The sequence below is a fragment of the Tupaia chinensis genome, unplaced genomic scaffold (genome assembly GCF_000334495.1).
Source record: "Tupaia chinensis unplaced genomic scaffold, TupChi_1.0 Scaffold000066_1, whole genome shotgun sequence".
In the NCBI taxonomy this organism is placed as follows: domain Eukaryota; kingdom Metazoa; phylum Chordata; class Mammalia; order Scandentia; family Tupaiidae; genus Tupaia; species Tupaia belangeri.
Genome location: NW_006159525.1, coordinates 5,310,184 through 5,324,078, shown reverse-complemented (window position 1 = coordinate 5,324,078; position 13,895 = coordinate 5,310,184). Strand labels below are relative to the sequence as shown.

At 45.4% G+C, this 13,895-nt stretch overlaps 1 protein-coding gene across 2 annotated transcripts in view; it reads right to left on the bottom strand.

Annotated features, from left to right (window-relative positions):
- Positions 1–396: 396 nt before the first annotated feature.
- The window catches only part of ZNF217 (zinc finger protein 217), a 47,016-nt gene continuing 33,517 nt past the window's right edge, over positions 397–13,895 (bottom strand). The window contains exons 3-6 of one of the 2 annotated variants that reach the window (XM_006141901.3): positions 11,028–11,144; positions 8,620–10,170; positions 5,166–5,299; positions 397–2,555 (exon numbers count right to left, since the gene is read on the bottom strand). In XM_006141901.3, the coding sequence (XP_006141963.1) occupies positions 5,190–5,299; positions 8,620–10,170; positions 11,028–11,144 (1,778 nt within the window). In that variant the 3' untranslated portion in view covers positions 397–2,555; positions 5,166–5,189. The remainder of the gene's footprint in view (positions 2,556–5,165; positions 5,300–8,619; positions 10,171–11,027; positions 11,145–13,895) is intronic. The other variant, XM_027766361.1, reaches the window with a different exon arrangement.

Below are 13,895 nucleotides of genomic sequence, written 5' to 3'. Positions count from 1 at the left end.
AGCCCTGGAAGCTAGAAACACTCCAGGACTATGTGTGGATGCCCAAAATCTCAACAAAATAGAGAAATGGAGGAGAAAGGATTGTGGCAATGACCACACCCCTTTGAGGGGGCCCTTTTTCTTTTTCTGTGCCAAGCACTTGCACCCTCTGGCAATTAAAGGGAGGAGAAACCAGAAACTTAAAGGCTGATTCATGGGGAGGGTTCCTGGCTCACATCTGAAGACCTCCCTGAGCACATCAGGGCAAGTGGATGCCCATGATCTGGGGCTGGCGGGGCTGGAAGTGACTCAAGGCACGAAGATCCTATAGGAGGTGCTTTCTGTGTCACTCACAGAATAAACAGATAAACTTGGGGGAAAAAAACCCAGAAACACAGTCAAGACCAAAACCCAAGATTGCAAAACACCAAATCTATATTTACATCCATAAAATAACATAACTTTAAGCTGAAATATATCATAAATAAAACAAGTAATGTCTACTGTTTGACAACTTAAGTATCAACAATTAAAATAAATCAAACTGGAATGAAATAAATACATAAACAAAAAATCCAACAAATTGTACCTCTATTATATGTACTGTTGTCTCAAGGAAAAACAAACAAAAAAAAACATACAAAACCAGTAGTATTCCAAGAGTTAATACTGATGGACAAAGACATATTTTGAAGTACAAAGGGCTGTAGAAAAAATTGATACTTGATGCATTCAGAAATGTGGTAAGAAAAGAGAAGTCTGAAAGCCCCCAAATTTCAGCATAACACAAACTGACTTCTTTTTAAATAGATTTGGTGATTTTTTTTTTTTTAATACAGGTTTAAATTTCAGCCCTCTATTATTCCATCCCCCTCTTAGATTTACATTGCCGGTCACAGCAAGCTTTCTGCAACACTCATTGGATTAGGCAAGGACTGAGTCGATCATCTTGCAAATGTGTTAATCTTCAAAAATAGGCTATAAAAGTGCAAAACTAGGAAAACAAAATCTAGTTATGTACATATGGCTCAGCGTGTGAACAGGAAGAACGGTCAATAGTGTACACTTTCCTGATACGAAGCCCTTCGCCCAGCGCCAGCAGGCTGCTCTGATATCCCGTCTCCCTTTCCACGGGAGTTCAGAGTTCTATCAAGGACACATCATGTTGCATTTAAAAAAATTTAAAAAAAAAATATATATCAGGATTCTTTTGGGACTTACCCTTGCTCTAACGGTGAAGAGCTGGGCACAAAAAGTCAACAGTGCAAATTTCTTTTTGAAACAGTTTCTTCATAAAATATTTTCTGATTGCTAAACCTATGTATGCTGAGTAAGCTCAGTCACAGACAGCACTTTAAAGGAAAACAAAAGTTTAAAATATCTAGTAAACCAGCTGGTGGCTAACCTCTCTAAAACCCGGTCACATGTGCACTCAGAAAAACGATGCTGCTTCACAATGACCGAGGCCTATAAACAGCTCCTCTCCTCCCCAGCTCCCTGGAGGATCCTCTGGCCGTTCCTGACTTAGAACCAATGTGGCTGGAAATGAACTGTCACAGGTCTGCAGCAAACCCCAGGGCCCGGCACACCAAGACTGCCAGTACAAACCTAAAATGTTCGCACCCCCTTTTAAAATTGCACCCCGATATTTGTAATTCACATGTATAGTTTAGCATTTACCTTTTTACATACCAATTTAGGCAAATGCTCAAAAGAAACTAAATTTCCCACCAGACATGCTTATTTGATAGAAAATAAATCAAAGCACAGTTTGGTAGATTTGTTCAATATCTGCTGCTCTACAGAAAAAATGCTTCTCCATAGAGAAATCCCATGAGCCACCCCGCACCCTCAGTGAAGGGCACTGGTGGCTTCCAGACAACAGAGAGAAAAGAGGCGCCTTCCTCAGTGACATGCTGACATCTACGATACGAGGGTGCCCGGTTCAGAGTGGTCGACCTCAACACACGCAACACACAATTGAAGAGTCAATACTTCCATTACAATTTTGTTAAGACAACAAAAGATTGCAGAGGATTCAACGTGATACAAATCATTAACAATTTCTTTTAAAAAACATACATTTTAAATGAAAGAGCACAAGTAGAAAAACTGCTCAAAGTGATGAGCTACATAACAAGAAAAGGAATACACACAGTATTTAAACAGGCAGGTTAAGAACTGAGATATCGGAGATATTTACAGGCTTTTACCTGAGGTGCAAGCATTATATACTTTCCCCCTCCCCCACCCCAAATGATTTTTCAGCAGCGCTCAAGTATGCAAAAAAAAAAAAAAAAAAAAAAAGAATCCATTTATTTGGTCAATTCTAAAAAAAAAAAATATATATTATTCAGGGACAATAGAGATCGCCAGTCCCCATATAGCCAACTGTTCCGACTAGTTTTTATTGCTATTTGGTACAAAAGTTAACAGAACAACTTTACAAAACTGTAGTGTTCCTTTTCTGTTCCTGTTGTATGTACAGTACAGTCACAGCTTATTTCAGTAGCTTTCACCATATGCTTGCTCAAAGGGTAACTTCATGGAGAGTATGCGCTTACATCCATCAAGACCTAAGGAAAAAGATTTAGACAGAGATTTTTTAAAAAGTCACAGCTTAAAAAACTAATTTACAACAGCATAGTAAATAATCATTAACTAAAGGAACCTGGAAAAGCACTGAGTTCTATTTGAGCTCAAATTCACAAGGACAGTATCAGAAGACTAGGTATCCACTATTTAGGACAATACAGTGATGATATAACCAAGAAACAACTTAGTGTCTTCACTGGGCCTGGCAGAGGCAGTCACCACACACAAGATACTGAAGAGTGCAGCACTGCGAACGGGACTGTGAGGAATGGACCGGGAACGTATGCATGTTTTAAAGAATTAAGTTTATTATTATTATTATTTTCAAGTATGCTATAGGGCCTATTCACTCATCAGAAAGACAGACTGACAAAGATAGGTGGAAAGTGAGAAAACAAGCTGCTAGGTCCAGGACTCGAACTGCAGTCAACCACAGGGGAGTCTGGCACCTTAACCACCACACCACCTGCTGGCCCTGGACCAGGAATTTTAACAAAACATGATATAGAACAACCTCCCACCATGAGGAGTACACTCGCTGTTTAGCCTCTGGAGTTACCAGTGACCTTCCAGCAAAGGGCCTGGTGTTCAATGCAGCCAGTCCCTCACTGAAGTGTAGAGACGGAAGTTGGATATACAGGTGTGACAGGAAAAGGACACGAATCGTGTGCAGAAAGACCCGACGGGGAGCCTCTTGCTCCCAGCAAAGACTTTACAGACATGCCACGAGAGCCACTACTCCTATCCGCAGTCAAGCAAGGAGAGCGTGGGATGATCCAGACCAAGGGAATGAGATCGGAGCATCCCAGTGCTGACGGAGGTCACTGGACCAACAGGACAGCTACCAACTGCTGTGACTGATCGGTCCTAACGTACACTGCAAGTAGCCTGTTACTAGTGATCTGCTCCACGAATCCCTGAATTACTTATTCTTGAATGTTGGCGTAGAGCAATCTCACTCCTGAGGCGTGCTTACTCTCATTCTGCTTCCGTTACCCTGAGTGGGTGAGAGGACACAGAACTGCCTGAGGCTGATGCTGCCAGGGAGCACATCGTTCCCGCACCCCAGCGTGGCCAGTGAAAATAGTCCGGAGAAGACCTCCCCTGAACTGAGCACCTGCTCACCTCCGTATCCTCACTTTAGCAGCACCCGACAAAGAGGTGCTCAACGTGCACATGGGGTGGTTTCTATGGACACAAACTCGCCTGTCTGTGGGTCCCTTTCATTCAAGGTTATGAGTCCAGATGTAACCCGTACGAGGACATTACATCCTCCGGCCAAACTGAATAAACTGTATACACTCGGGCCAGTACCACTGGCTTGTGAGCTTACTGCACAGTTAGGTATGTCTGACGTGTGACCCAACACATCAAAATAAACCTCAGCTTGCTCCTGCCCCAATTCCCTTCTTCCACAGCTAAGGACTTGCAAAGGCCTTGAACAAGCTCTTTTAAGAAGGTGAGGCACTGGCTTTAGATCCTGGTAGCCCTAGGGCAAAAACCAGGCTCCTGCCATACAGCAGGCAGAGGGGGCGTGGGCAGGTTATATACAGTCTGTCTCCTACCTGTAAAGCGTGCAGTAAACACCTAATCTGAGGCCAAGGACTTTTCCTGTAAAGGGTCAGCTAGTAAGTATCTCCAGCTTTGCAGGGCCAGCAGGTAGCATGGAGGTTAACGCCACTGGTCTCACATGTGGTTCGAGTACAAGACCTAGTGGCTTGAAAATCACACCAGGCATGTGTGCGTGTGAGCCCAAAATCCTGAGAAGAGAATGGAGAAGGAGGGATTGTGTGGCCATCCTCCCAAAGGGTGCTTTCTCATCATGCCCCGGCCCCGTGTCTTCATCCTACAAGTATATACAGCAAAAACTAAATGTGAGTGTGTGTGTGTGTGTGTGTGTGTTTTGTTTTCATCTCTGCAGGCTGTGCAGCCTGTCAAACTAACCCAAGTTTGCTGTTATAGGAGGGAAACAACCAAAGATGATCTATAAACAAATGGGCCTGACTGTTCCAATAAAACTTTATTTAACAGCAGGTGGAAGTGGGGCTGGCAGGTGGTTAAGGGCACTGGGCTCCCACATGACCGACCGCAGTCTGAGTTCCAGACCTGATGGCGTACTTTCTCACTTTCCCTCTTTCTCTCTCACTATCCCTTTCCGGTCAAATTAAAATAAATAAAAAGTTAAATAATTAAAAAAAAAAAAACAGGTGGAAGACTAATTTCCAAATTCTGACCTAATGCCCCTGCCTGTAACAAGTAATAAGTAGTATCTTGACAATGAAACACTTGATTCAATGCCTGCCCAAGTACTGGGTCATCGGGAAAGGTGTGACGCATTTTTGCATTGAAAAATACCTTATGACATTTCCAACCACCTAAGAAATGCTCAATAAATTCCAGTCACTGTAAAGACTATTTTCACTATCATCACCGAAATCCTAAGACTCTGATCACACTAATCAAAATTTTAAAATACCTTTAAAAAATCAAAATTAAAAGCAATTTGATTTTACATTATATTGGACAAGCTAGATGGCTCATTTTCAATAAGTAAAATGAATACATTATATTTAATTAAAACAAATGCTCACCTTTTTTTCCCCCAAAATAGGAAATCAAGTTTTTTTGTCATTTGGTCGATAATGTACACTCCCAATAAAATTTTCATAGTTCCTCTTTTGTAGCATGCTGCTAGATAAGTGTTGATAGGACACAGGCCTCTTTCCTGATTAAGAAAGAAAAGGCAAGAAGGGGTGTTAAGAGTTAAGTTCAAGCCATCAGAGCAGGTGTGCATGCGTCATTAGAGGCTGATTTTCAAAACTCCTGACAGACAGAGGTCACATGAAGTGATCCCAACAAACCTGTGTTTGCCATTACAGTCATATTATTTTTATAAGAGCACATGTTCACACAGACTCTTAATTAACTAAAGCTAAAAAAGTCAAAGAAAACAGCAACATTTTCTTGAGAGGTTTTTGCTATATGGCACATACGCTTGCCAGAAAGACAGAGACAGACAGAAAGACAGAAAGCACCCCCCAGGGGGGATGGCCACGCAGCAATCCCTTCTCCTCCATTCTCCTTAGTATCTTGGGCACACACGCACTTGCAACCGGCGTGAGTTTAAGCCACCGGGTCCAGGACTCAGACCGCAGTTGGCTACAGGGGAGTCCAGCGACGTAGCCTTTACGCCATCTGCTGATCCCAACGGCAACATAGTTTAAACCTATATATGAACCATGAACCAAATGCCATGGAGAAGACGTGTATGTGTTATTGGGCCAGCAGGTGGCAGGTGGTTCAAGTACTGGACTCCCACCTAACCGACGGATGCAGTTTGAGTTCGAGATACGATGGCTCAAAAATCAAGCCAGGCACACGTGTCTATGTGCCTAAAATCTTGAGAGGAGAATGGAGAAGGGATCGCTGCGTGGCCATGCCTCCCACGGGGTGATTTCACACTTTATCACTGACTCTCTATGGCAAAAACCTAAGAGGGGGAAAAAAAAAAATCCCATTTAGAAGAACAAAGGGCCTTTCTCCTCAAATAAAGACAAAATTTTGATTCAAGTCCATTTTAAACAATATGGGGGAAGTGCTTTTTAATCAACAGGCAGCAAAAGATTATTATTTCATTATAATTTTTATAAAATTCACTGACGTGTGTAAAAGCAATTGTTTTTTAATTTGCTATCTCTCTCAGACCAATCAGTATCAAGTGATCCTTGATAGACTAATGTCACCACACAGAAAAATTCTTAATTTGACATTAACACAAACGGAAAGGTTTAGAACAGAGTTCTCCTCCTTGGGCAGCACAAACCAGGAACACTTAGGGCTCAACGAGGAAGGAACCCGGATGGGTCAAGTCTGCCAAGCAGGACATGTCCCTGGGATACTGGGCAGCCTCTTCTCAGACACAACCAGACCCCCTACAAATGGCTCCCTAGAGAAAAACAGTTAGTTTTTAGTTTTTTTTTTTTTTTAAGAGAGACTTTTGCCATACGGCACGTATGCGTACCAAAGAGACAGGAAGCAAGAAATCACCCCCAAGGAGGGATGGCCACTCCCCAATCCCTTCTCCATTAACCTCGTGGGATCTTGGGCACACACATACACACACCCAGACTGAGTTTTAAGCCACTGGGTCCGGGACTCGAACCGCAGTCGACTATGTGGGAGTCCAGCGACATAACCATTACGCCATCTGCTGGTCCCAACATGGGCTTTTGATTGAATGGGAGAACTCCAAGCAATCTAAGAAATTAGCAGTACTTACATAGGAAATAATGTCTTTTTTTAAAAAATTCACTTAATTTTTAAGAAAGGCTAAATGTGTAGTATGACCCTAGAAGTCCTCATTCCAAAGCTGTTCAAGAGATGTTAACTAGGGGGACCAGCAGTTAGCGTAATGGCTATGTCGCTGGACTCCCACATAGTCGACTGCGGTTCGAGTCCCGGACCCAGTGGCTTAAAACTCACGCTGGGCGCGTGGGCATGCATGCCCAAGATCCCGAGAGGAGAATGGAGGAGAAGGGATTAAGGCATGGCTATCCCCCCTGGGAGGTGATTTCTCGCTTTCTGTCTCTCTGTCTCTCTCTGTCTATCTGGTGAGTGCACGTGCCCTATGGCAAAAACCTCTCCACAAAAAAAAAAAAAGAGAGAGAGAGAGAGAGATGTTAACTAGTAGTTCACAAACTTCCAGCTCCTGAGGGCAAGGGCTCTCAGGGTGCCTCCTCCACCCTGCTGTGAAGGAATGTGACAGGCTGTACATGCTGCCATTAGAGCAAAGATAGTTTCTGCTCTTAAGAATCTACAGCCTGTGACCGGCAGTTAGCCTAATGGCTATGTCGCTGTATCCCATGTAGTCGACTGCTATTCAAGCCCCGAACCTGGTGGCTTAAACTCATGCCGGACGCATGTGAGTGTGTGCCCAAGATCCCAAAAGGAAAATGGAGAAGGGATTGCAGTGTGGCCATCTCCCCTAGGGAGTGATTCCTCGCTTTCTATCTCTGTCTCTCCCTGTCCTTCTGGAGAACACATGCACCCTATAGCAAAATCCTCTCCAAAAATAAAAGAAAGAAAAGAACAGAACGATCTACAGCCTGTGGCCCAGCTGCAGTGGCTGGGATCACTCGCAGGCCTGGGTGAGTTACAAGACCACCCTGAGCAGGCTGGGTACAGTGGCACCCTATGGTTCTGGTTCACTGGGAGGAAAGGCAAGCAGATGGTGGATGGCATGATGAAACTCTACCAAAAATCTCTCCTGAGCCAACCAGTGGCATGGTCGACTGTGTGGTGCAAGTCCTGAACTAGTGGCTTGAAAAATCTGCCAAGTATGTATGTGTGTGTGTGCCCAAAATCCCGAGGAAAATGAGAATGAAGGAGGGGATTACAGCATGGCCACTTCCCCCACACACACACAGGGGCATGCTTTCTCTCTCTCTGGAAAGAGCACATGCAAAATTAAAACTAAATTTTAAATCTTTCTCTTGGGGTAGGCAGGTGGTATAGTGGTTAGGGGCGCTGGACACCCACATGGCCAACTGCAGTTTGAGTCCTGGACCTGGCGGCTTGCTTTCTCACACTCTCTCTCTGTCCCTCTCTGGTCAAATTAAAATAAAGAAATAAAGTTAAATTTAAAAACTCCTTTAAAAAAATAACATCTTTCTCTTCCCCAGTAGGGGTGGTAATAAGACATGTACAGGAGCCCTCCCAAGTCCCCCAAATCCCGCAGCAGTGTGGGACCGAGTGCGTGAGCACACACGAATGTGCGAAAGAGGACAAAAGGCTGTGTATACCCGGAGTGCCCCACTGCCAGGGAAGGAGAGATGAGGCCACTGGGTCCCAGCCACATTTTCATGATCACCCCCCAACAGGGAAAGTCAAGCACCAAGAGAGGCTAAAAATGCAGGGACATTTGACCACAAGCCTTTGCTGTATCTCAGAATGTTTCTCACTGGCCCCTGGGGAGCAGCACCCCACTATGGAATACACGCGCTCAGGCTCAAGAGCCGCTTACACCCAGCGCCCACGCCACGATACCTTCAAGCACTGAGCTGGATGCTGGGCTAGCGGGTCCACACGAGTACAGCGGCCCGGGGCCACCGAAGGGCTTGTGAACAGTCAGCATGGCCGGAGGGTCAGCCTCACCGGAGCTCAGGAACCTCGGCTTGGGGGGCAACACTGAGGATGGCGGGCACACGCACTCCTGGGGTAACAGCGACGTGATGCCCCTGACGACGTGGTACTTGGGGAGGTCGTGGCCTCTTCTGTAATTGGGCCCGGGCTGGTCAATGTCAAGAGTGACCACACTGGACTTCAATCTCTTGGGAAGGGGCTCGCCAAACTCTGCGCTGGCGGTGTTGCTAGAGCTCCGGCCACAGAAATAGTCTCTTCCTGGAGGAGCCCACGGGCTGTCGTTCTTGGGGGGATAGTCGGTGGACCCATTGACGGTACTGGCACCGAGGGCGGGCTGACCAGGGGTGACTGGCACAGGTTTTAGTTTTGCATCAGGTCTTTTTGTTTTATCCGGTGCAGGGGAAACACTGGTTTTAGAAAACATCTCAGGCTGCTGCTGCCTGGCGGCCCCGGGGCCCCCACCACTCTGCGGTGGCCTGTGTGACTTCAGGTTACTTGGGGCTAAAGTGCTAGAGTCTATCCCTGAAGCCGGCGGGACCTTCCCGGGCCCTGGGGGGTTCTGCTTCACCCTCTCCGGTGGCAGAGATTTGGCCTGCGCTGGGAAAGCAGACTTGGGTTTGGGTTTGTGGGGAGCGGACAGGGGAGGCACGTCTTTTCCCAGTAAAGCCGGCGGGCACCCGGTGCGTCTGCTCCGAAGCAAAGACTTGCTCCTACAGTTCTTATGCAGGTCAGGGTTGTACTTATGCTCCAGTCTCTGGTGCATCATTAGAACTTCCGGATAAAAGGTTCTGAAGGTACAAAACGGGCAGGTGATACTTGGGATTAAACTCTTACTCAAGGAGATGGCTGAGCAATTGTGAAGCGCCCCAAGAGACAGATTTAGAGGCTTTTCTTGACAGTCCACGCCTGGCTTGTACCGGCCATCTGTGGCCACCTCTGCTTTCTTCTCTTTGGGGCCAACTTCAGCATTCTGGGTGGCACTGCCATCTGGAGGAGGGGTGGCATCCACTTCTGTTTTACAGAGGAAGTTTGCCTGAGGTTCAGCCGCGGATCTCTTTTTCAACATGTCCACGTAAGCAGGGGGGAGACTTTTGCTCACTCTATCAGCACTGTCATCGGCGGCATTTTTATTGAAATCCTGAGTATCTTTGTGTGCTGGTGAGAGGACAGCGTTGCCCAGAACATTCGGAAAGACAGAAGGCATCTCCTTGAGCTGTTTTGCAGGTGGACTGCCTTTAACATCTTTGGCACCATCAAAAACTCTCTTCAAACTTTTGGTCTGCGCGCCGTCGGCAGTCACTGGCGCATCCTCGGTCTCCTGACCCCGGCCATCGCTCTTGACCTCAGCAGCAGCGTCGCCCTGTTTGTCCTTGTGGTGTCTCTCCAGGTGGTACCTCAGGGATGTCTTCTGGGCTGCGGCGTAGTCACAAAATTCACATTTGTACGGTTTCTCACCTGAAATGGGAAATGTCACTGAATTACAGACGTTTATAAAAAGCACTGAAATGAGAACAGCCTGCTCTAGAGAACACGGGCTCCACTGGTTCCCTGCTCGGTCAGCTGCAATCCAGGACCCCTACCCCAAGTTGGGTGTCACACCTACTAAACTCCGACTTAAACATGTCAGTGTACTTCAATAGAAAAAGGAAAACACTTCAGACGTACTCATTCTTTATAATAGCTCTAAAGAAATGAGTATTACCCCCATTTCACAGCTAGAAAAGTCGGGACACCAACAGGGTAGAAGCAATGTGCCCACGACTGAACCTCCCACTGAATTCAAACACAAGCGCCCGACCACCATGGCGTTCCAGCTGCTTCTAAGTAGAGACTACTACACACATCCTCACTTCATGCTAAGTCAGGGAAATACAGAGGCCAGCAGGTGACTTCGTGGTTAAGGCCCTGAACTCCCACATGGCCAACTGTGGTTTGAGCCCTGGACCTGGAGGCTTGAAAATAACATGCCCGTGTGCACGTGTGTGTGCCCAAAATTCCAAGGAGAGACTAGAGAAGGAATTATGGTGTGGCCATCCCTCCTGGGAGGGTGATTTCTCACTTTCCCTCTGTCTTTCTCTAGCAAGCTCATGGCACAAATCTTTAAAAAAAAAAAAAAAAAAAAAGAAGAAAAAAAAAAAAAAAAAAAAGTAGTAAAATATAAAAGAATAAAAATAACAGCTGCAATTGACATGTGCACACTTTGTCTGAAGCCATTCCAAGGACCCAACAGAACATCTCAACAACAAAAACATAGACAGAGTACTGCATCATAATTATTTTAACACATGCTTTGAAAAAAAAAAGTCCTTTACCTGTATGCGTTCTGAGATGAATATTGAGGTAATAATTTGAACGGAAAAACTTTCCACAATAACTACACTCTCTTGAGGACGTAAGATGCTTTATTTTTCCTCCATCATCATTTTTATCTTAAAGCAGAAACAAAATATGTAAGAAGATGGGTGAAATACATGAGTAAGACATTCGTTGACTTAAATATTCTTAATCAAGTACCTCTGGAAAGCAGTAAAACCGAAAAGGCAAAAAACACACCAAATTCTGTTTTGAAACAGTGTGCAGTTTACCATACATGGACATTTTTTAGGGTTTCCCCCCGGTTATAGAACAGGGCACTATTAACGAGTCGATTCTTTGATTTCATCACGAGCGTGGTCGCCGACCGGAATGAACTGCATGGGCAGTTCTTCCTGTTCTCGGCGTCTCTGAACACGCAGGGGCTGCTGGCGAGCTGAAGTGGATGCACACGCTGGCTGTGGTAACCACCTTCCTCGGAGTAGGCAATAAACACAACAGAGCCCGGGCAACCCATCAGCCCTCCCCACCACCAGGGAAAATAAGCTTTCTGCCTTAAGCTTAAGCTCACTACCACTAGGGGGTAGCAAGCTCAACTTAATATTCAACAGAGAGAACCTGGCATTGGGCAAACAGTTTACCTAGGAAAGTTTTGTCAAAATTAAGCAGTTTTGGAAAAGTAGATTGTATCGTCCACAAACACTCACGTGGGCAATGTATGGGGAGGTTTTTGTAAAGTTTATGAAAAATGAAATTAAAGAGTGCAAAAAATAAATAAATAAATAAAATCCAGTTTTTTTCATAATGTGCATTGTCTATGAAATTTTGGAAGACCTCCCCCTATCTGACAAATTAAAAATCTGTCCCAGGAAATAGTACAACCATTAAAGCACCTGGACCCACATAGGAAAGGTCCTGGGTTCACATCCCAGCAGCTCCCTGAGCACGCCCAGAGTGTGTGCTGATTTGACCCAGGAGACACCGGGGGTCCATCATAGCATGAAGATGTGTGGGGGTTGCCCGACTCCCTCCCTCCCTCTCTGTGCTCAGTTATCCCTTTCATGGAAGAAATCAAGAAGCACTTTGAAAACGTTTTTTTACCACAAAAAATAAAACGGTTAAGGGTTCCAGATCCCACGTGGCCAACCACGCACTTCCAATCCTGGCCCTGGGAGCTTAAGAAGCACACTAAGTAATGTGCTTGTGTGCTCCACTCCTAACAGGATGGAGAAAGGAAGAAGGGATTACATCACGGCCACAACCCTGGGTCAGTCTCTGGGGAGCATACTCACCCTGTGGCAACTAGAATGTCTGCAGCCAGCCAGGTGGCATGGTGGTTAAGGCAGCTGACCTCCAATGGTCAACTGCTCAATTCGAGTCCTGACCCAGAGGCTTGAAAAACAGGCCAAGCGTGTGCGCTCCAAATTCCGAGAGGATAGTGGAGGAGAAAGGGTTTGAGGGGTGCGATCAGCCCTCCAGCCCCCAAGGTACTTTCTCACTCTCTCTCTCTCCAGAAAATGCACATGGTCTATACAAATTTTTTAAAGATAATCTGACCCCTGGGATCAGCAGCTGGCGTAATGGTTACATCACTGGACTCACATGTAGTTGACCAGGGTTCAATTCCCCAACCTGGGTATCTTCTAAAGTCTTCCAAAATTTAATAGACATGTACTCTCTCTGTTCCGCGAGTACATGTGCCCTATAGCAAAAAGCTCTTAAAGTAAATAAATAAATAAAATAAATAATCTGACCCCAAATATCAATGTAAACTTTAAACGTCTCTACTTAGATAATCAGGACAGGGTACGTGTGCACAGCAGTAAAAGCCCCGCAGGTACTCAATGTAAAGAACGATGAGACTTCAAATACACACTAGCTCGCCAAAACGGAAAACAGGTGTGCTAGTTAATAGCACCCAACCCCAAAATGAGTATTTAAGCTCTAAAGAAATGGTCCCTATTCCACATCATACTCCATAATCACGATATGAACAAATGCAACCAAAGTCTGGTCACCTTTTAAAATTCACCATGATCAAACTTGTTCTGCCCACAAAACTGTTACTTCCAATTAAAAGGCCTCTTCCCTCTCTGCCCCTATTTTGCATTTTAGAATGCTATTTATAACTTACTGATTTTAAAAAGCAGTTTATAAAAGCAAATCTTACTGTGCAAGAACCTGCAGTGGTAAAGAAGATGGGATTTCCCTGTTTTCCCTAAACTTCCCTCTAGAGAAAATGTACCCACACCGCCTATGAAGCAGAGAAACCCCAGTCTAAAAGTGTCATGCAGTCTGAGCACAGGTGGATAGTAAATAGGGGAAATCTAGACTAGAAAACCAAGTAAGAACATAAACGAAGGAAAATGAAATAGGGAATGACATGCTTTCTTCCCCACAATCACACCCACGTAGCTGGGTCCGCACCTTGTTGCAATTTCCTACTTGCCATGTGTCAGGATTTATGGCATCTTGCATCAGACCCAAAAAGTTATGAAACGCCTTCATTTGAAAACATGGACATGACATCTCTACAGCTATTTGGCTCCAGCCTTTTAGCATCACTTTGGATTCTACAGCACTGTTCATGAAAGCACTGCGAGCTTTCTACAAATCGGTTGCTGAAACTATCCTGGGGGGTGGGAGGAGGGGAGACAAGGGTCAATGAACCAATTTTGCAAACAGGGAAATCAGGGCACAGAAAGGTTAGGTAACATGTCATCATCTGTCACAAACAAGGCAGCGGAAGAACCAAAACTAAACGCCAGTTGTGGCTCCCACTGACAGCCAGGTGGTCCCCCGCCTCAACGACCAACCCCAGCTCTTCACACCACCCATGGTCACCAGCCAGGTCAGCGCACTGACAG